The 23,721-nt window shown below is 43.3% G+C and overlaps 1 protein-coding gene across 3 annotated transcripts in view; it reads right to left on the bottom strand.

The window, feature by feature from the left end:
- Positions 1-23,713, bottom strand: part of USP31 (ubiquitin specific peptidase 31) — a 73,164-nt gene extending 49,451 nt beyond the window's left edge. For 2 of the 3 annotated variants that reach the window (XM_084882701.1, XM_084882700.1), the window contains exon 1: positions 23,030-23,713. In XM_084882701.1, the coding sequence (XP_084738827.1) occupies positions 23,030-23,602 (573 nt within the window). In that variant the 5' untranslated portion in view covers positions 23,603-23,713. The remainder of the gene's footprint in view (positions 1-23,029) is intronic. The other variant, XM_084882702.1, reaches the window with a different exon arrangement.
- Positions 23,714-23,721: the final 8 nt, after the last annotated feature.

Below are 23,721 nucleotides of genomic sequence, written 5' to 3' on the forward strand. Positions count from 1 at the left end.
CTACACATCCCCTACCGGGTATGTGCCCGCAACCAAGGTACATGCCCTTGACCGGAATCGAACCCGGGACCTTTCAGTCCATAGGCCGACGCTCTACCACTGAGCCAAACCAGTTTCGGCTAAATATGATTTTATTGATTTTAGAGAGAAAGGAAGGGAGAGGAATATAGAGATAGAAACATGGATGAAAAACATTTATTGGTTGCCTCCTGCACGCCTCCTCAACCAGGAATCCAATCAGTGACCTTCTGGTTCATGGATCAATGCTCAACCACTGAGCCAGACCAGCGGGCCAATCTATGTTCTTGATTAAGTGGCACTCCTCTTTGGGACAGAAGTGAAATGAAAATGATCCACCCATTTTTGAAGATGGCACATGGTGGGGAAGAAAAGGTGTAGAGAAGACAAGTAAGTATGTCTTCTATAATCAGTATGTGTGTGTAAACACACACACATGTGCAAAGAGGCAACAGAGTCTTGATTTTGAATCTATTGGTATTTGATGATAAACAACTCTAAAATGTTTTGACCAAACAGCTAATTTTATAAAGGGATCCAAATATTCTGGAAATAGCCTTGACTTAAAGCATACATAAATTATGAGTTCATAGTGCTACAAATCCAGAGTACTCTCAATAAAGTTTAACTGGCTGCAGATGCAAGGCCCAGTCCTGCCATACCCCTCTTCTCCACACCCAATGCTATGCATGTAAGCCGGACTGACTCCTAAGCCAGACACATAGTAGGCAGTCTCCAAATCCACCCTGGCCTCCGCCAGTTCACCCACCCTCACAAGAAACAGATCACATAAAAACAGGTGCAAGTCTCCAGCTAACGTGGCTTCAGGCTTTTCTTAGCAAAGAACAATTTAAAACCTTCCTAGCTTTGGCCTGGCCTGGCCTGCCCCAACATTGACCAATTCTAGCTAGTCTAGGCCTTGGTCATCTGCCTGTAGAATGTGAAGACTAAATGGAAGAGTGCATAAATACATAAAGAACAGAAAATTCTGTGTAATCAAAAATAGGGCAATTCCCTGAATTACTGAACTATTACTTTGTATACATGTACTTCTACTTTAAAGAACAGATAAAGCTGCCCTACCTCATTATCAACAAGGAAATGCAATTTAAAACAAAATGCGATTTTTCATTTATCAATGTAAAGATGCCTATTCTGCAACAGAGGGTACAATAGACATCCTTACACACTATTTATGGCACAATCCTGTAAAATAAGGTAACAAACACAACTTAAGAACCTTCAAAACAAGGCCTGGCTGAAATAGCTTAGTTGGAAGAGTGTTAGACTGAAGAACCTTCAAAACAGATAACCACTGACCCAGGAATTTCACTTCTATATATCCTACAAAATAGCCTAAAGTAATTGTAGTTATCTTACTGATTTTAATAACTCGTTTATGTCATGGATAATAACCATTTTCTGCTCATAAAAATGATAGCTTTATGTAAAATATACGTTCATGCAACCAGAAACCATCAAAACAGGTTATTATGCCACCAAACAATGATCTGAAGATTTTGTAAACTCCTCATAATACCATATGAAATAAAATCATATCATATACAGTTTGATTCCAATTATGTGGAAACACACAGATAAGGGATTTGGAAAGGCAAGAAAGTAATAAGCCAAACAATATTTACACATTTTCAATTCTCCTCTTTTAACTTATACATATTTTCCAAGTTTTCCACAATAATTTAAATAATATTCTTATCAAAATTGACGTTTTCTTACAATAAATTTTAGCAAAAGAAACCAGACACAAAGTATACATACTTCATGCAAACCAAAACCACAATGAAATACCATTTCATACCCGCTAGAGTGGCCATAATAAAAGACAGACAAAAACAAGTATTGTCAGGAATACAGAAACACTAGAAACCCTCATACAAAGCTGGTGAGGATGTAAAATGATACACTGTAGAAAATGGTTGGGCAGTTGCTCAACGTTAAAACATTGAGTTACCTACCATATGACCCAGCAATTCCACTCATAGGCAAATATACACAGGAGAAATGAAACATGGCCAAACAAAAATCTGTGCATGAATGTTCATACTTGAGCATTATTCATAACAACCAAAAAAGGAAACAAACCCAATATTTGTCAACATGTGAATGGATAACAAACTGTGGTATGTTCATATAATGAAATATTTTTCCACCATAAAAAGGAAGTATGACTCATGCTACAACTAATGAACCTTGAAAAAGTCATGCTAAGTGGAAGAAGCCAGATGCAAAAGGCCACATTTACATGATTCCATTTTTATGAAATGTCCAAACAGGTCAATCTAAAGAGACAAACTTGGGAGGAATGAGGAGTGACTGCAAATGAATATGGGGTTTCCTATGGGAATAATAAAAATGCTCTAAAATTGATTGTTGCACAACTATGAATATACCAAAAACCTTTGGGTTGTGCTCTTTAAATGAGTGCAGTATATGACATGTAAATTACACCTAAATAAGGCTGTTTTCAAAAAGAATATATACTGCATTATTTTACTCATAATAAAATTCAAGAAGTGGCAACAACAACAAAAAAATCAATGGTGTTAGAAGTCAGAGGAGTGGTTACCTTTTAGGGGAAGGGGCAAAAGAGGGAGCTTTTGGATGCTGCTGATGTCCCATTTTTTGATCAGGTTGATGTATTATCACTTTTTTTTAATAAATATATTTTATTGATTTTTTACAGAGAGGAAGAGGGAAGGATAAAGAGTTAGAAACATCGATGAGAGAGAATCATCGATCAGCTGCCTCCTGCACACCCCCAACTGAGGATGTGCCCACAACCAAGGTACATGACCTTGACTGAAATCGAACCCGGGACCTTTCAGTCCACAGGCCGACGCTCTATCCACTGAGCCAAACCAGTTTCAGCGATGTATTATCACTTTAGAAAAATCCATCAAGCTTATGCTTTTTATTCACTTAAAAGTTTAAAAAAACTAGTTGACTTCAGAAAGAAAAAACACTGAAGTTTCTTAACTTAGCCAGAGTCTCAGGCCCTAACTCAGTTTATTTAGTCTTATTTAGAGCTGATTATATTTATCTGGTTACTTAACTAAAGCCTAATAGAAACTGCAAAACACAGGAGTGAGACAGTAGAAGGTATAGGTTCCCAGGATAAAGCAGGAAGGACCATGAGGGAAGAGGGTAGGGGAGCAAGAGGAAGCATTATAAAGAGCAGGAATAAGAATTCAACTATATAGCAATTTATCAAGTCCTATACAGTCCCACTAGCCCCAAAGAAACAGCCACCTTACAGACCAAGAGCATATTAGACGATGCTCATGACAGTCTTAATCACCAAGGAAACAGTAAAGTGTGTCCAGCAACGCCTCCTAGGAAAGTGAGTGTATAAAATATGCTATCAAGCTACAAATCCAAAAGTCTAAATTTTAAAGACTTGATGTTCAAATACATAATTATCTGGGCCCAGTCGGTGTGGCTCATTGGTTGAATGCTGACCTGTGAACCATGAGGGCATGGTTCTATTCCATGCAGGAGGCAGTCAAGCAATGATTCTCATCATTGATGTTTCAATCTTTCCCTCTCCCTTCCTCTCTGAAATCAGTAAAAATATTAAAATAGTAATAATAATTATCTGGGAAGTAACTTCTAGTCCCCCAAAAGACCAGATGAACGGGTTATTGTAACTCAAAAAGGTCATACAATAACATAACAATGGCTCAGAACATACCATACTGAGAAGTCCCCAGGGAATCATCTAGCACTGTAACACTGGAGATTTAAATACCACTCCTTCAAAAACAGTCTACGATTCAACTGGTCAAAACAAGCGACACATGAATCAAAGGTGGGATACCGAATAGAGTGGCAAGGCCAGACCCAGAGAAGACTTGGAGTAGGAAAACATTTCTCCTCACAGATAGCCACAGTGGCCTCTTACAGGATCCTCCAGCTCTTCCTATTGGCATCCCCCGCTTTCCTTGCTCCTACAGGCTGGGTGTTAAACATTGCTAAAATGTTCCCATCACTTAGGCGTAAAGGAGCCAATGGTTATTGAATACCATGATCTGTGTGGCTGATGTTATATGGCAGGGAAAAGGAAAACAAGGTAACCAAGACTCGGTAACTAACTCAAGACACCAGTTGCACGAGATTCTGACTAAATTCCAAATTCATGGATTCACTAATTTTCCAAAGAAAAGTAGACGTGGACACTGACTGAGTCATCTTGGGATGCTGACAGCCCAAGGTCTGAGACAGAATCAGTAGTGTCAGGAAGTGGTGGGCAGCAGTTACAAGAGCCTAACTCTGCTTGACATCACAATGCAGCTCCTAGGGGAAGGACCAACAGGTCCCCAACCTAACTCACCCTTCTTCCCACTGCGTGGAAGGTAAAAAGCCACCCAGGCTCCTTCCCTCCTGCCAGCAGGGAACAAGGCTTCTCTCCTCTTCCTGCCCTTCCTGTCACTATTAAAATCCTAAAATCATTAACTAGTAGCTACTTCCCATGAGCTGTTGCTTTTAAAGGTACTACCTTTTTTAAAATATATTTTCTTATTTATTTCAGAGAGGAAGGGAGAGGAAGAGAGACAGAGAAACATCAATGAGGAAGAATCATTGATTGGCCACCTCCTGCACACTCACTAGTGGGGATCGAGCCCAACACCCAGGCATGTACGCTGACCAGAATCAAACCCGGGACCCTTCAGACCCCACTGACGCTCTACCACTAAGCCAAACCGGCCAGGCCTAAAGGTTCTATCTTTAATTTAGCTATCCTAGTTCATGATAACTTCCATGGAATCAAGGCTCTAAAAGAAGGGGGATGAGCCAAGCACCTGAACTGTCACAAGGGACTATATTATTAGGGTAAGATTAAGAACATTAAGTTAGTATCTATAATAATAAAAGTGTATTATGCAAATCGGCCAAACATCCAGATGTCCTTCCAGACCACCTTCCAGGGCTGCAGCTGTAGGACTGAGGTAGCCCTGCAGCTGCAAAGGCCTACTCTTTTTCTTTTTTTAAAAAAATTTATTTTATTGAGTTTTTACAGAGAAAAAGAGAGGGATAGAAAGCTAGAAACATTGATCAGCTGCCTCCTGCACACCCCCCACTGGGGATGTGCCCACAATCAAGGTACATGCCCTTGTCCGCAGACCGACGCTCTATCCACTGAGCAAAACCGGCTTTAGCAGCAAAGGCCTACTCTTGCATGAATTTCATCCATCAGGCTTCTAGTAGCTTTACAATTACACACTTGGATCACCTCGTTAGTCTTCCCCAGCTGTAGAGAGCTATGGACTTCAAAGAAAAAGCTGAATTTTCTTCCCTACTGTTTAAAAATAGTATTTCTCTGCCCTCATCATTGCTCAAAGTAAAGCAATACAAAAGTTAGTTCCCTGTTCATTCATTCACTAATAAACATGCATAGAGGACAGGAGCAGTTAGTTACTATGGAAAACAAAGAGAATCACAGAATTCAAGTTTTAAAGAAACACCTGTATCTTCATTTGCAAAACAGAAATAATAATATGTGTCTACCTTACACTGTTATCAGGAATAAATAAAATAATCCACTGTGCAAGACATACGGTAAGCACTCATGTAGCTACAGGAAAAAAGCAAGATGGAGAAAATTACATAGTGTGCTAGCATTTGTCTCAATAAAAGGGAAATACAATCACACACACAATATACAACCACAAATATATATACACACTCACATGTTTACTTATATTAAAACCAATGAAAGAATAAATCATAAAATTTAGGGAGAAAGGGGACAGAGTGTAGAAATCAGAGATAGAAACTAGACTTCTCTGAACAGATCTTGTTTTGTAAATTTGGCTCCAGGCCACATATTTGATTTTTTACATAATTATGCAATAGAATTAAATTTAAAAAAGCAACTCCTCAAAATCAAAAGCAAAAAGAAACAAATAGAATTAAATTTAAAAAATAAATTTACATATATATGCAGTCGGTAGTAAAGCCACACTTAGAATTATTCCTAGCAACTTTAAGACATAGTAATTTGACTATACAGTCTAGTAGGGTATATATTATATGAACAAAAACAAAAATAAATCTTAAATCTTTTCCAAGACTCACACTATTAGTGATACTACTACTGGGATTGTCATTCTGATACTTAGGAGTGCACTATAGGATAACGCAAATAAGAATTTACACTGGTGTTAACAGAATTTTCAGTATGAGAGAAAGGAAAAACAGGTAAGATCAATGATGTTAAATAAAAAACCTGATACTCTGAATTGGAATTATAAACATGAATTTATGATTAAGTGTATCTTTAAAAGAAATTATAATTCTCTTTCATTGTGTTGTCTTTATCTGGCTTTGGTATTAGGGTGATGCTGGTTTCATAGAATGAGCTTGGAAATGTTCCTTCCTCTTGAAATTTCTGAAATAGTCTGAGGAGGATAAGTGTTAGTTCTTCCTTGAATGTTTGGTAAAACTCCCCTATGAAGCCATCTGGCCCCAGGCTTTTGTTTGCTGGAAGTTTTTTGATGACTGCTTCAATTTCTTCCATGGTTATTGGCCTATTGAGATGTTTAGATACTTCCTGATTGAGTTTTGGAAAGTTGCATTTTTCTAGGAATATGTCCATTTCCTCCAGGTTGTCCAGTTTGTTGGAATAGAGTTTTTCATAGTATTTTTTAACAATCCTTTGTATTTCTGTGGATCTGTTGTTATTTCTCCTCTTTCATTTCTCATTTTGTTTATTTGGGTCCTCTCTCTCTGCTTCTTGGTGAGCCTGGCTAGAGGTTCATCAATTTTGTTTATCCTTTCAAAGAACCAGTTCTTGGTTTTGTTGATCTTTTGTATTTTTTGTTTGTTTCTTTGTTTTTTGTTGTTTTTTTGTTTTGTTTTGTGTGTGTGTGTGTGTGTGTGTGTGTGTGTGTGTGTTTGGGGGGGGGGGGGTCTTTATGTTGTTTATCTCCGCTCTTCATTATTTCCTTCCTTCTGCTTACAATGGGCTTTTCTTGTTATTCTCTTTCTAACTCTTTGAGTTGTAGGGTTAGGTAGTTTATTGCCATTGTTTCTTCGACAACACAATGAAAGAGAATTACAGGCCAATATCCTTCATGAACATAGATGCCAAAATCCTCAACATAATTCTAGCAAATCGGATCCAGCAGTACATCAGAAAGATCATACCCCATGATCAAGTAGGATTTATTCCAGGGATGCAAGGCTGGTACAATATCCGCAAATCAATAAACTTGATACATCACAAACAAATTGAGAGATAAAAATCACATAGTCATATCAATTGATGCAGAAAAAGCATTTGACAAAATCCAACACCCTTTCTTGATAAAAACTCTCAGCAAGGTGGGAATAGAAGAATCATACCTCAACATAATAAAAGCTATCTATATTAATAAAAGGGTAATATGTTAATGAGACCGGGAGACTAGACATCTTCCTACCTTCTTACCATCTGACTTCCTTCCAGACAAAGCCACAGTGGTGGGGGCCAAGGCAGAGGTGGTTAGGGGCAATCAGGCCAGCAGGGGAGGGCAGTTGGAGGCCATGAGGCAGGCAGAGGAGGGCAGTTGGGGGCCATCAGGCCGGCAGGGGAGTGGTTAGGCAGCGGTCAAGCCGGTAGGCAGGAAAGTGGTTAGGAGCCAACATCCTGGATTGTGAGAGGGATCCTGGGTTGGAGAGGGTGCAGGCCAGACTGAGGGACCCCCCTGTCCTCTAGGATATGATAAACCCACAGTCAACATCATACTCAATGGGCAAAAACTAAAAACCATTTCCCCTAAATATAGGAACAAGACAGGGATGCCCACTCTCACCACTCCTGTTCGACATAGTACTAGAAGTACTAGCCATTGCAATTATACAACAAGAAGAAATAAAAAGCATCTAAATTGGAAAAGAAGAAGTAAAACTGTCCTTATTTGCAGATGACATAATATTGTACATAAAAAGCCCCAAAGACTCCATCAAAAAACTATTAGACTTAATAAATGAATTCAGCAATGTAGCAAGATACAAAATTAACACCAAGAAATCTATGGCATTTCTAAGTACATCAATAATGAACTTACAGAAAGAGAGACTAATAAAACAATTCCATTTACCATTGCACCAAAAAAATTAAGATACCTAGGAATAAACTTAACTAAGGAGGTAAAAGACCTATAAGCAGAAAACTACAGGACACGGAAAAAAGTGATAGAGGAAGACATAATCAGATGGAAGAACATACCATGTTCGTGGATTGGTAGAATCAACATCATTAAAATGTCCATTCTACCCAAAGCAATCTATAGATTCAATGCACTCCCCCTTAAAATACCAACAGCATATTTCACAGACCTATAAAGAACTCTCCAAAAATTCATCTGGAATAAAAAAAGACCCTGAATAGCCACGGCAATCCTGAGAAAGAAGAACAAAGTAGGTGGGATCTCAATACCAGGTTTCAAGCTGTATTACAAAACCACTATTCTCAAAACAGCCTGGTACTGGCAGAAAAACAGACAAATAAACCAATGGAATAGAATAGATAACCCAGATATCAACCTAAACCACTATGCTAAATTAATATTTGACAAAAGAGGCATGAACATACAATGCAGTCAAAATAGTCTCTTCAATAAATGGTGTTGGGAAAATTGGACAGATACATGCAAAAAAAGAAAACCAAATCACCAACTTACATCGTACACAAAAATAAACTCAAAATGGATAAAGGCCTTAAACATAAGATGGGAAACCATAAAAACACTAGAGGAATCCACAAGCAGCAAAATCTCAGACATATGCTAAAGCAATTTCTTCACAGATACCACTCCTAGGGCAATGGAAACTAAAGAGAAAATAAACAAATGGGATACATCAAAATAAAAAGCTTTTGCGCAGCAAAAGAAACCATCAACAAAACAACAAGAACAAATATGGGAGAATATATTTGCAAATGTTATCACTGATAAAGGTTTAATCTCAAACATTTAAAGGAAACTCATACAATTTAATAAAAGGAAGATAAATGATCCAATAAAAAAAAAAATGGGCAACAGACCTAGAAACTTTTCAAAAGAAGACAGAAGGAAGGCCAAGAGACAAATGGAAACATGCTCAAAGTCACTAAATCATCCAAGAGATGCAAATCAAAACAACAATGCAGTACCATCTCACACCTGTCAGAATTTCTATCATCAACAAATGACAAGTGCTGGCGAGGATGTGGAGAAAAAGGAACCCTCGTGCACTGATGGTGGGAATGCAGACTGGTGCAGCCACTGTGGAGAACAGTATGGTGTTTCCTCAAAAAACTGAAAATGGAACTCCCATTTGATCCAGTAGTCCCACTCCTAGGAATATATCCCAAGAAACTAGAAACACCAATCAAAAAGGATATATGCACCCTTATGTTCATGCAGCACAATTCACCATAGCTAAGATTTGGAAACAGCCTAAGTGCCCATCAGCAGATGAGTGGATTAAAAAACTGTGGTACATCTACACAATGGAATACTGCGCTGCTATAAAAAAGAAGGAATTCTTACCATTTGCAGCAGCATCGATGGATCTGGAGAACATTATGTAAAGTGAAATAAGCCAGACTTATTTGAAAGAAAAATACCACATGATCTCACTCATTTATGGAAAATAAAGAACATTATAACCTGATGAACAAAAAGATAGATGCAGAGGCAGTAAAGCACCGAACAGATTGTCAAATTACAGCGGGAAAGGCTGGGGAGTGTTGGGGAGGAGGGGAAAGAGATCAATCGAAGGACTTGTATGCATGAACACAAGACACGGGAGAGGGGGAGGGTAAGATGAGGAAATGCAACAAGGAGCAGGGGAGGAAGGGGGGAGGAGGAGATATATGTACTACTATACATAATACTTTAAACAATAAATAATAAAAAGTAAAAGAAATTGTACATTTCCTAGCTCTGCCTATTTAGAAGACATGGAAACCACGTGCACCTTGGTGCCCAGCATGTGGCCTCTCAGTACCATTTGTCACCAAAAGGACCAGGACTCCTTAAAGAAATGTATACTTCCAGATCTGGGGCAAGAGACAGTAATATGAGCCTGAAACACCTAACTCCCATGAATTCTGGCCTAAAATCATAGACTACTAGTATTTATTATGGCAAATGGACTTGAGAGCCAAATTGTCCCACTGGCCAAAATGAGACAGTTTGAGCAACAAAAAGGTTAATAACTGAAACTGACTAAATAACATCAAATATGCATTTAAACCCATGACTTAGTATGGTTACAACAAAAATCTCACTAGCCACATTTGGAAATCAAGTTAATTATTTTGAAAAATAGAAAATTAAGGTGGGGCTCTGCCTGGTGTTGTTTAGTGGTTAGAGTGTTGGCGCTTGAACCAAAGGGTCATGAGTTCGATTCCCAATCAAGGGCACGTACCTATGCTGCAGGTTTGATCCCCAGCCCTAGTCAGGGCATGTGACATTTCTTTCTTTTTTTTAATTGACTTCAGAGAGGAAGGGAGAGGGAGAGAGAGAGATGGAAAAATCAATGATGAGAAAGAATCACTGATCGTCTGTCTCCTGCACGCCCCACACTGGGGATCGAGGCCACAACCTAGGCATTTGCCCTGACTGGGAATCGAATCATGACCTCCTGGTTCACAGGTCGATGCTCAACCATTGAGCCATGCTGGCTGGGCTCACATTGATGTCTGTGTCTCTCTCTCTCTCTCTCTCTCTCTCTCTCTCTCTCTCTCTCTCTCTCGTGCGCGTTCTCTTGCTCTCGCTCTCGCTCATGCTCTCTCCCCCTCCCTCCCTTTCACCTTCCCTAAAAATTAATGGAAAAAGATATCTTCAGGTGAGGGTTTTAAAAATAATAATTCTTATAAAAAGAAAATAAAGATGGGGGGAAAAATCAAGCATTTATTTTACCTTTCTTCTCCAAATTTACTTTGGGGTAATCAAATAATTGCCGGAGGCAAAAGTCTTATAGATGTGTTCTAGCTATTAAGTGAAGAAGGAATGTTAAAATTATAACATCCCAGTTCTGACCCTTAATGATCTAGGAATAATCATTACTAACATTACAAGAGACATGACCAGACAAGACTAGGCTTCCTGATAGAGGTTAATAACACTACCCACAAATTAGTTTTACAAAAAAATGGAGGTTAAAACACACACAAAACACACACCTTAACCATAAACCTCAATAATCCTCCACATCTAACTACTACTTTACAGGAAACACAGGGACATAAATTTGACTGAAACTACAACAGGCAAAATCAGACTATGGGAAGCTCCACAGCAGTGTTCTTCGAAGTATGATCCAGACAGATGGCCATCTGTGAACTTGTCACCTGTCTATGACGAAATAAGTACAGAAACTGACAGTAAACATAGAAACATTTAAAGCAAATAAATCATTTTATGTCTAATTAAATCTAACAGTTTTTTAAATGGCACTGATTTTATGTATGCATTATTTCATTTTCCTGGAAAAGCTGATATGCCAAGCTAAGAAATTTACACCATTTTGTATAGAAAAGAAAAGGTAAAGGCATTTTTCTTTTTAAGATAAAATGTTTTTATTGATTTTAGAGAGAAAGGGAGAAGGACAAAGAGATAGAAACATGGATGAGAGAGAAACGTCATGGATCCACTGCCTCCTGAACACACCTACTAGGGATCAAGCCTGTGACCCAGGCATGTGCCCTAATTGGGAATCGAACCAGTGACCTCTCAGCTCAACCAGCTGAGCAACACTGGCCAGGAGAGAAGAGGCATTTTTTGAGAAGAGAAATATAATTACAGGTAAACTTTAAGAAGATTATTTGGAAACAATAACACCTATCAAATGGAAGAAACAGAGTTTGGAAATGTCCTCAGGTGACCAGACTTAAAATGAGCAGCTTTGTTATCACCTACCATTTCTTGAATTGTTACTATGGGTGTGTTTTTATACTAAATCCTTACTTCTATCTTCTCATTTAATCTTCATAAAAAACCATGCAAGTTTGGAGTTCTGGCTCTGATACTTACCAGAACTAAATCCCAAAATCCTAGTTTTAAACATTGAATAACAATGCCTCTTTCACATGTCTAATGTGAAGGCTAAATGAAAAATTGTATATGAATATACACCATCAGTGATCTGGCTCCACACAAGTGGTATTTTCAGGTTTATGATTATTATTAAATCTCTCATGAGAATCAGACAGCTCAGCCTCACTCTTAAAGACAGAAAGACCAAGAGTAAAAGCAAAGAATTTATGGAGCTGGTGATGAGCTTACAAGAGTTCCTGACTGCAGAAGCAACCAGGGTATTTCCTGACCAATCCTGTGAAGCCTCCTAAAGCGTGAACTGTTGGTTTGTGGGCACTTTGTTTGCTGCCTTCCAATCTCAACAACCGGGGGGAAGAAGCAACAGATGTTCAGTGACTGGCCAGGGCATACAACCATGATTTCCAAGTAGAGGAAGATCACAAATGAAAGACAACACAGCCCATTTGTTCCACTGCAATTGCAACAATGTCATTTGTTAAACATAAAAGAGTATTTGAGGAACATCCAGTAAACGAGTAATTAGCTGAGCAAAACAGAATATTTTTGAAGGATAAAGCTACAGAGGACACAACTTGAAATTATTCAGTTTCGAATGATTTCTTTTCCACTACATATATAAAAGATTTTCTTGTGGAAATCATGAGTCATTGTTTTCCAGGTCTTTACTCTAGGAAACAGCTGTGGGGAATGACACAAACAGAGAACACTGCCCTATTTAGTAGCCCATCATTGTGACAAGTGTAGAGATGGGGACAGGAAAAATCCATCAAACCACACACCAATAACAAAACAAAAGTGGCAGAGTCAAACTAAAACTGTAAGCCACACAAAAGAAGATGTAAAACAACTAAGTCTGATTACTGTGTCTCTGTACCTGCAGAGATATTTCTATGTTTAAACCAGATCAGCTCCTTTGCACATGAGACACCATAAACTTAAATGATGTCCTTTGCACAGTTCCTGATACATGACAGACATTCAACAAACATAACTGAAAAGTTTTCCTAGGGCTCTTATATCAAACTAGTGGTCCAGTGCATGAAATTCGTGCACAGAGGGGGGGTTTCCACTCAGCCCAGTCTGCACCCTCTCCAAATGGGGATCCCTAGAGGTCCAATCCCAAACCAGCAGTCAGATATACCTCTCACAATCTGAGACTGCTGGCTCCTAACCACTCACCTGCCTGCCTGCCTGATCACCCCTAACTGTCTCTGCCTACCTCCCTGATTGCCCCTAACCCCTATGCTGCCTACCTGATCGCCTCAACCTCTTTGCCTGCCTAATCACCCCAACTACCCTCCCCTGCCTGCCTGATCTCACCCCCAACAGTCCTCCCCTGCCAACCTGATCTCACCCCTAACTGCTCTCCCCTGCCAGCTTGATCACCCCTAACTGCCCTCCCCTGCAGACCTGATCTCACCCCAACTGCTCTCCTGCCAGCCTAATCACCCCTTACTCTGTCTGCCTGATTACCCCTAACTTCCCTCCTCTGCTGGCCAATTTGGTTCTGATTGGTTGGTTTCTATGCCAGTCAGCTGTCTCTGGTACTATCTCCAGGCCTGATAAGAGAGGCAGGGCTGATCAGCAGCCCCCCACGGAGGCCGGCTGCTGGGAAAGCTGGCAGAGAAAGGGAGAGGCAACTCCTAAGCAACAGCTGCCACAGAGGCTGCAGATCAGACCCTTCCTGTCTCTTTGGGGCTCTCTCTGGGACTGATCCACAGCCCCCTTGTTAATCAGTGCTGGGTCACCATGTCCACTCCAGCGGCAGTCAGTGCTGGGTGGCCAAGGCAACCCAGCACTGACTGTAGGACTGACTTCCGGTGTTTGGTCGAGCCTTCAGCCAGTCATTACAGACCTTGGGTTTTTATATATTAGGATATTATGTGACCTGCCTAACCTTGAGCGTATGACCCACCTCCAAAACTGCTGTCCATTCTGTGCTTCTGGTCTTGAAAAATACCATCCATCCCAAGACACCCTGTTTCAAAATCTCAGTTACTTTCATCTCCTCCTTCAAATAAAAACCCCAATGAGGTTTCACTTCACATACAACAGGATGGCTATTAAACAAAACAAAACAAAACAAAACAAAACAAAACAAAACAAAAACAGAAGATAACAAGCATTAGCGAGGATGTGGAGGAATTGGAGCCTTCATGCATGGCCGTTGGGGATATAAAATCGTGCAGCCACTGTGGAAAACATCTGACAGTTTCTCAGAGTTAAACACAGAAGTAACACATGATACAAATGAACTGAAAACACAGATTCAAACCAATACTTGCATACCTACGTTCACAGCATCATTATTCTCAATGGCCAAAAAGCAGAAACAACCTACCAAATCCTGCAAAACACAGTCCAGGTAACACCTCTTTGGTCCCCCACATCCCTCCCATTCCTCAAGTGCTCTCCCCCTGCATTTGCACAGCACTTCATACACAATCTGTCAATCACAGCATCCTATCCTATGCAGCTATCTTTACCCATCAGTTTTCCCTTCTAGATCCCGACTTCCTTAAAGGCATGAACCATCTCACCCATCTTCACATCCCCAGTGCTTTGCAACACAAAGCCAGCACAGGAATCAATAAACTTGCTCAATAATTTTGTGCACTTAATAAATCCATATCATGTCTACAAAATACCAACCTGAATTTGATTCTTAATGGGTATAAACTGGCATTTCTGCTGCCCTACACTATATTCAGGGCTAAAAGCAGGGAGTCACACCATCACATAAACCAGGTTCCAGGACTCTGATTTCCTGGTTCCCCAGTCTCTCAGCCTGCCTCTTCAGCAGGTCCGCATCCTCTCCTGTCATCTTATTTTTAGGTCTCCCAACAGTCTGGCCTTGGGCTTCTGACTTTCACACTTATCATCTATATGCAGCTGAATCCAAGTCTACACAGCTAGTCCTAACTCGTGGCACATGCCCAATAGTCTAGTAAGACCTTCCTGGATATCCCAGGCCCCAACTCCACATGCTTAGATTAAATGCATGATCTTGAGAGAAATCAAGATGGCGGCATAGGGTAGACACCTGAACGCAGCCTACCAACAAATTTGAATTTAGAACTGGAAAACAGGGGAAACATCACCCTGAAGCACCGAGGAGGCTCTACCATCTGGGAAGGAGAGAGAAGGCACGCTGAACCTCAGGAACTGTGAAGGTGTGGAGAACTGTGCGCGCGAAAAGGCGGCTGCCTGACTTCGCTGCAGGCTTGCTTGTGGAGTGCGGAGAGGGCGGGCCGAGTTCACTACTGGCTCACTCCCTGCGCGGAGAGGGCAGACAGCTAATGCGCGGCTGGCTTTCTTGTTAGGGAGGAAAAGAGAACCACCCTATTGCTCTGATAGACGGCCCCAGACAGTAAGAGGCCAGACTGTCAGGCAGTGGGCAGAGATCTCTCGGAGATGTGTGAAGCGAACGGCCATTTCTGTGGGATTCAGAAACCAGACTCTCATAGGGAGGGGCTGAATAAAGTTTGTCTGCACCACCCCGAGACTTCGCCCCATCCAAGCAGAGCACAGAAGCCCTTCCAGTGGCTAGCTTTCTCATTCGCCGCAAATAGGGCTCTCCTAGGGAGGGACAGACAGGAATCCAAAGCTTGTCTGCGCCTATACCAAAGAGGTGCGTGCACCTACAACCAATCTTGCGGGATTCACCAAAGCTAGGCCGTGCCACCCCAAGACTCCGCCCCATCCAAGCGGAATACAGAAACCCTCCTAGCTAAGATACTTCTGATCCTCAAAGCCAATTGGCTTGGAGATCAACGCTTCACAGTGATACCAACAACAAGCAAGGCTTAACAACAAGACTGCACACACAGCCCACAAAGGGCTACACCAAGACTGTCCACCTCAGGTAACTCGGAGGCTGACCCACTGAACTATATAGGACACCTTAGCACACAAAGCCACCCTACCAACTCAGGGAAGCTGTGAAAATGCCGAGACAAGGAAACACATCACAAACAAAAGAAATGGAGGACAAGAAGTGACTGGATGTGGAGTTCAAAAACACGCTTATTAGGTTTTTCAAGAATTTCCTAGAAAAGGCCAATAAAATAAATGAGACCTATGAGGATATGAAAAGGGATCAACTAGAAATAAAGAATACATTGTCTGAAATAAAAAGTATTATACAGAGTCCTAAAAACAGAATGGAAGATTGCAAGAATCAAGTTAAAGATTTGAAACACAAAGAGCCAGAGGACACTCCTCCGCAGAAGCAAGAAGATAAGAGAATCCAGAAAGTTGAAGATAGTGTAAGAAACCTCTGGGACAATTTCAAACGAACCAACATCAGAATTATAGGGGTCCCAAAGAAGACAGAGAGCAAGATACCGAAAGAATACTGGAAGAAATAGTGACAGAAAACTTTCCCCACCTGGGGAGAGAATTAGACTTACAAGTCCAGGAAGAGCACAGAACCCCAAACAAAAGGAATCCAAAGAGGACCACACCAAGACACATCATAATTAAAATTCCAAGAGCAAAAGACAAAGAGAGAATATTAAAAGCAGCAAGAGAAAAGCAGGTAGTTACCTATAAAGGAGCACCTATATGATTGTCAGCTGATTTCTCAACAGAAACCATGCAGGCCAGACGGGAATGGCAAGAAATATTCAAGGTGATGAATATCAAGAACCTACAGCCAAAAATACTCTACCCAGCAAAGCCATCACTCAAAATCGAAGGCCAGATAAAGAGCTTCACAAATAAAAAAAAAAGCTAAAGGAGTTCATCACCACCAAACTAGAATTATATGAATTGCTGAAAGGGGTTCTTTAGGAAGAGGAAGAAGATATAGATAAAAATTATGATCAACAAATATGTAACTATCAACAAGTGAAACTAAAAGCCAAGGGAATTAAAAAACCTGATGAACAATATTAACTGGTGAATATAATAGAATCAGAGGTATGGAAGGGGAGTGGACTGACGATTCTCAGGGAAAAGGGGAGTGGGGGTGCGGGAAGAGACTGAACATAAACTGTGCACCTACGGATGAGGACAATGGGGGGTGGGGAAAGGGCAGAGGGTGGGGTGGAACCTGGTGGAGGGGGGAAAAATGAGGAACATTTGTAGTAATATGAACAATAAAGATTTATTTAAAAAAATAAATAAATATATGATCTTCTCTGCCCCTTGAGCTCCCCAAACCACTCCCCTGCCAGCTATCCATTGCCATCAGAGATACTCATTTTCCTCCCACACCCAAGTCTGAGACCTCGGTGATGCCTTACTCTCCATTTCTGGATTCCCTTTAATAATGTTATGATGTCCTCCAAATGTCTCTTGGATTCACCTTTTCCTCTTGCTTTAGCTCACCTCATACTTGTGATTGCTCTCTCCCCACATTTATTTTGTCCTCCATCTGATTCATATTTTTCTCACCATCAGACTCACTTTTTTAAAAGACTTTTTTTCCTCTAATCAATGTCTGCACAGCTCAAGAGCCTCAATTGAATCACTACCGATGGCAGCCTCAGGGCTAAATTATTGTGACAGACTTTCAAGGCCATCCATAATTTGCCTCCTCTCATCTCCTCAGACATCTACATTTATTTCTCTCCAAATCAATGGTTCTCAACCAAGGGTGATTTTGCCCCCCAGGAGACATTTGAAAATATCTGGAGACATTTTTTATTGTCATCAGTGATATGTGGAGAGGACAGGGACTCTAACAAACATCCTACAATGCCAGGACAGGCCCCCCTCCCCTCCTCCCCCCCCCCCCCCCCCCGCAACAAAAAAAATCGCCCAGCAATAATGTCAGATATGTCAACGGTGCCAAGGCTGGCACAACTCCAAATCAAGCCTCCACGGCAGACAGCCCAGTAGCTTCCATGACCATGTGCCAATGCTATCCCTCTACTCAGAATGTTTCCCCACCATCCTGAGACGACACCCCTCTTCTTAACTATCTAAGACTTATTTATCACCAAACCCCATTCAACGCATATTCCATGGCTTTAAGCACCACTGAGAAGTTGATGGCTCCCTACTTTTCTTTAGCTAGTTTCAATCTTCTGAACTCCAGACTGCCTACTAGACATCTCATGAATATCCTATTTTCAACACATCTGAAAATGAACTCCTGACCCCTAAAATTGCTGCTCAAGTAAGTACTGGTAACACTCAGTTGCTCAAGACAAACCACTGGGAGTTATTCTGGATGCATCCCTCTGTCTCAGTGTACCCCTCACCCCAGCAAGTCCTGTGGAGTCTACCTCTGCAGATAAATCTCAAATCCATCCACTTCTCCATCTCCGTCACCCCCACTTTTACTTCATCTATCACAGAAGCCCCTACCTGGTCTCCCTGATTCTGTTCTTTCCACTGTTCAGAATTTGAGTGGTCGTGTTTTAATGAGGGAAGAACAGAACTCTGTCCGAGTCCTGCAGCCATTCCCCACTGCCTTCAGAATAGAACCTAAACCCCCTATGTGCACTGAGAAGCCCTGTGGGACCGGCCTCGCCCACCTGCCCATCTCTCCCAGCCTCTGTCCTCCTTCCTCCCAAATGTACCAGGTGAGGGTGCAGGGGAAAGTCAGTCCTGAGATTGAGAGTATGAATGCATAGCCACCTGTGGAGAATGAGCCTATAAAAGTGTATGCATGTTCGTATGCACATTTAACCAGTCAGAAAGAACGGTCTTTAAGAAGACCTGCAGTGCCAAGGTATAAGCAGCAACGGCACACGTGTGGAGCAGCTGTGGCTGACATCTGTGTTCGCTGCCATTCAACACCACAACCTCCGAGAGGAAAATGCTACACGTTTCAGCATGTCCACCTGCCAGCTGACATTTTATGTTGAAACCTGTCCTCTCAGTGGTTGTACTAATAAGGCAACCAGACACAGGACTCGGCGTGAGTCTCAGCAATGCAGGGTGACAAAGTGGAAGTAAAAATTCTGGTTCTCTCCCTCGGCCTCCAGCCAGCAGGTGAAGCTCGGTCCCATCATCCAGAAAGGCGGGGGACTGCTCACACCCACCACGTCTCCTTCCAAGGCAAAGCCGTGATGATTTTGTTACCTCCTTGCTCCATCAGAGACTTGGAGCTTCACTAACTAAAGCGACAGCATTTGAAAGACAAGGGAACTGACCAGGAAGAGCCGTACTTTCTATTTATACTATCACAAATTTAAATGGGACCTATACAATTTCTTTTCTTTTTTTTCTATTTTCAAAGGAATTCAAGGGATACCTGAATACAGAGTACTTCTTAGAAACCACTATGAAATTGCAATGTACTAAACAGCTTCGTACAAACCAGGAAACATCTCTCAAAGGCCTGTAGCATGAGTCCATGAAAAAGCAAGTTGTGGCACCGAGCCAGTGTCAGCCATGCGAGCTTGTCTGCCACTCCTCAATTCTACATGTTGACTCTCTCTGTAACCCAGAACTCTCACTAATAAATAAGCAACACCAGGCACCAAAGTTCAAGGAAAACACCATGGGAGAGAAAATTCCATTACTTTTTGTTTTGCTGCAACTCTGGATGGAGTTCCCCCAGCTCTGTTATCAGATCACTGCATTCCAGTTGTTCTCTGGGAGCACGGTGTGAGTACGCTGCTAAAAACTTATTTTTCCTACTTGATCATCTATCTTTCTCTTCCTGCAAAGGGGCACTGAGAACTGGAAGCTAAAGAGCATCTCTAAGGACCTGAAGCATTTATGCCCGCCTCCTATTAATGTTGTGACAACTAAAATATGTCTCCAGATATCACCCATGATTTGGGGGTTCGGGGGGGGGGGGGGCGGAGGGAGTAGGCAAAAACACACTGGTTGAGAACCACCATAGCTTAATATCTGAGCAAGAGCACAGTATCTGCATAAAAAATAAAAAAATAATAATAAAAAATAAGGATCTAGGTGGCAGCTTTAAGTGTCTTAAAGCACACCCAGGTTGGACAGTCAACCATGGGAAATGAAAATCCAGCCTTAACCACCATTTAGCTCTTCCAACACAAAAAATCCATTTATCTGGTCAGCTTCTAAGCTCCAATTAATACGGTTAGAAAGTAAGAAAGAATTCTAAATTGAGAAATTTACAAAGCACATTCAAAGACATACTAAGTGCTTCTCCAGACCTCAAAATAAATTATTTCAAGATGGCAAACTGGTTTTAACTTCCCTGCCAAGTCCAATCACTGGGCAGTGGCTGCCTGGAGCCCCAAAGGGAGGCGGAATGTGGACCAGCAGGGCATGGTGATGAGTAGGCCTCACATCCACCTCCTTTGGTGTTCAGCTTTCTTAATGCTCAAATCACAGCCATTAAATGTGGCTGAATTAAAACATTCTGGAAAAATAGAAAGTAATCCACCAGGCTTACCAAACTGGGAGAAATAAAAGGAAAAGAAGAAGAAACCTGATCCTATCACTCTCCTACTTAAAAGTTGGCTCTGGATTTTCAACTTCCAGAGGATAACGTCTCAACCAGGGGAGCCTACAATGCGTTCACATCCTCCTTCTCCCAAACGTTCTGTACTCCCTCCATCTCCACGGTGTAACCCAGACACCAGATTGGTTAGAAATGCAGCACATCAAAGTGTGGAAACTGTGTCTTGGGAAACTGGCCAGGTTCCTGGACTCAGTTCTTCATGGGCAGGCAGTGTCTCCGCCAGGTGAAGGTGCGTTTGGGCAGCGGCCTCACTCATCTCCTCTATTAAAGCAGGAAAGCCCAAATGTCCACCCACACCTCCACGGCAGCCAGGAGTGAAGTGACATGGTTAGTCAATGAGATGTCAGCAGAAGCCTGCTGAGGGGCTTCTGGGAGAACTTTTCCCCCCTAAAGGCTTCCTGCCTTGCCTAGGTAGAAGTCAAGGTGACAAACACTAAGGACAAAAAGCCACTGAGAACTAAGGATAACAGAGTAGAAACCAGAAATGGTCTGGCTCCTAAATGGTTGGGTAAATCTTCAATAAATGGGAGGTGAAGGAGTGCAAAGTGAAACCTACTAAGGTTCAGAGATTACACTTTTCAAAAAAAAAAAAATAGGTCCTCTAAGAATCTGTTCAACTTTACGAAAGCATACCTACAAATCAGTCTTGGCATTTCTAGAATCACTGACCCATTTCTGTCCAGCTTTTTAGTGCATAAAAGAATGAACACAATCTCTTAAAAAGCAATGGAAATGTTCTCATACCAAATGCTGTTGAAATTTATTTTCACATTTGGAAAAAAAGGAGAAAATGAAACTTAAAACACTTGGCTCTGACCTTAAAAAGTTTGTAACTGCTGTGGCTTACAGGCAACTCTAAGGGAAATTAAAAAAGAAAAATACTTTTTTTTACAGTCGCTGGCTGGTTGTCATCCTCTCCTACTTACTTATTTTGAGATTTCTGACATGGACCTAATTTTTTCCAGTCCCTATACTAGTCAAGTATTTCCATTCAAATTTCCAAGATCAAACAGCAATCACCTTTTCTCTTTGAGAAACAGGGCAGAACAACATACACATAAATATAATGGAAGTAAAGTGTATTAAAAGGAGAGGGGCGCACCCTGGCAGCGCTGTTCCTCAGCAAGAAGGGAAGTCCTCAACCAAGCTCTGGCTCCTGGGACAGATTACCATTTTATATTTTAATCAAGTCATTCACTCTTATTTAAACAAAAGGATTTTTGAAAGAAACGTCATAGTATCAGTGAAAAGCCAGTACCACTTGCCATGAATACAAGACAAATGGGAAAAAAAGCCCAATGACATCACCTTACTACATTCCAGCTACTGTTGCCTACTAAAGCCTCTGAACTTGAAGCTTTTTCTCACTTTGTTTAAAAAAAAAAAAAAAAAAAGGTGGGGAGTGAGCAAGCAGTGTTAAAGCCAAGGCAACCGCCAGGCTGAGACTTTCTTTTGAGCGTGATCAGGACAGAAAGGGGGGGAAAAATAGGTTTCTCACTGTGTGGTTTCATTCTGGTTAATTTAATTCTATTTCCCACCTAAAAGGAATCCTCAGACAATCTCAAACCATCTTCTTTTTGCTGAGAATAAGAGCCCATTCATTCCCTCAGTGCCGCCTAAATGGTCCCACCTCACCTGGCTCAGCCCTCAGCTCCAACCCGCTCCCTGCGGGGCCCACGGGCCTTGTCTAGCCCACTGCCTGTACTTGTGCGGCCGGTGAGCTAAGAATGGTCTGTAAAAACGAAAACTTGCATTAAATCTGTGTTCGGGAGAATATCGGGAATGGCATACTGCTTTTCCCTGTGGCCTCCCACCCTAACTTTGAAAGGCAATTATTTCCCCTGCAGAAATAATCTCATTCTTCTCATTGGTGGACCTGGATTGCAAAGTGTACTCAACTTCACTGTTTTTATTTCAGTCAATTAAAAGCACCTACACGGCAGCCTGGATTTTGCGTCTTGGCCAGCAAAGCCTTCACAGGCCGCCGCCCCGCACCGCCCTCCCGCGTGGGCGCAGCTCCTCCGCCTCCAGGCCTTCCCGCCGCTCAGGCCTCAGGCGGTCCCAGACCCTCCGAGGGGTCGCCTACCCACGCCCGCCCGCTGGCAGTGGCGGCATCACCAGGTTCACCGTCTTCAAACCACCGACACGGCCCGTTAACTTATCAAGTCTTTTCCATCAAAGCAATCAGGGTGGCTACTCGCGATCTGTGCACCACGGGGCGCCCCCGCGGCGGCCGCCCTCCGCGCCGCTCCGGTGGGTGGGCAGCGAGCACGAAGCCCATCCTGGTAGCAGCTCTCAGCCTCCCCCCGCTCCGGCCCCGCACGGCGAGGGTGCAACGGGCGAGGCTGCCCGACCGGCGACCCCACCGTGCCGGACCCGGCTCGCCGGGCGCACACCCGCCGCCGCCGCCCGGCGGGCGGGACGCTCTGCACACACACGCGATGGAGGATGCGTCCCCCACTCCCTCTGCCCACCAACCGACCCACCTCCCGGACCCACCTCCCGGACCCGCCGGCCTGGGCCTGGAGGGGCCGCGGGCGGGGCCGGGGCCCACCTTGAAGTCGCGGCTGTGCTGCGGGGTGTACTCCAGCGTCCAGAGCGCGCGCACCAGGTGCGCCAGCTGCTCCGTGACCTCCCCCGCGGCGCCGGCGGGCTCGGGCGCGGGCGCGGGCGCGGGCCGGCCGGCGCGGTACTGGCCGAGCGCCAGGTACTCGGCGAAGAGCTCGGTGTTGCTGAGGCACTGCAGCGTGGCGTTCATGAAGCACGTGTTGCCGTGGTTGCGGAGCCCCGCCACGCCGGGCACCGGCTCGCAGGCGGGCGGCGCGGGCGGCGCGGGCGGCGGGCAGGGCGGCGGCGCGGGCGGCCCGGGCGGGAAGCAGCCGCGGAGGGCGCCGCGGTCCGGGCCGCCGCCCTCGGAGCTCAGGTGCGAGAGCGTGGACAGCGTCCTGAGGACGCGGCTCATGAAGCTGCCCACCGAGCGCGCCGACGACGGCGAGGGCGCGGCCGGCCCGGGCGCTCCGGCCCCCGCGCCGCCCGCGCGGCCGCTCCGGAACAGCCGCTTGCTGAAGGAGCGCTTCTCCTTCCCGCCCGCCGCCGGCCCGGGGCCGGGCGCCGTTACCTTGGACATGGCGGCGGCCGCCCACGCTCATCCCCGCGCCCGCCCTCCCGGCCCGCGGCCCCGCCACGGCCGCCGCCGCATCCCGCCGCGCCGGGCCGCCGCCGCACGCCTCCGAGCCGCCCAGAGCC

The sequence above is a fragment of the Pipistrellus hanaki genome (assembly GCF_964339955.1).
Source record: "Pipistrellus hanaki genome assembly, chromosome: 4".
Lineage (NCBI taxonomy): Eukaryota > Metazoa > Chordata > Mammalia > Chiroptera > Vespertilionidae > Pipistrellus > Pipistrellus hanaki.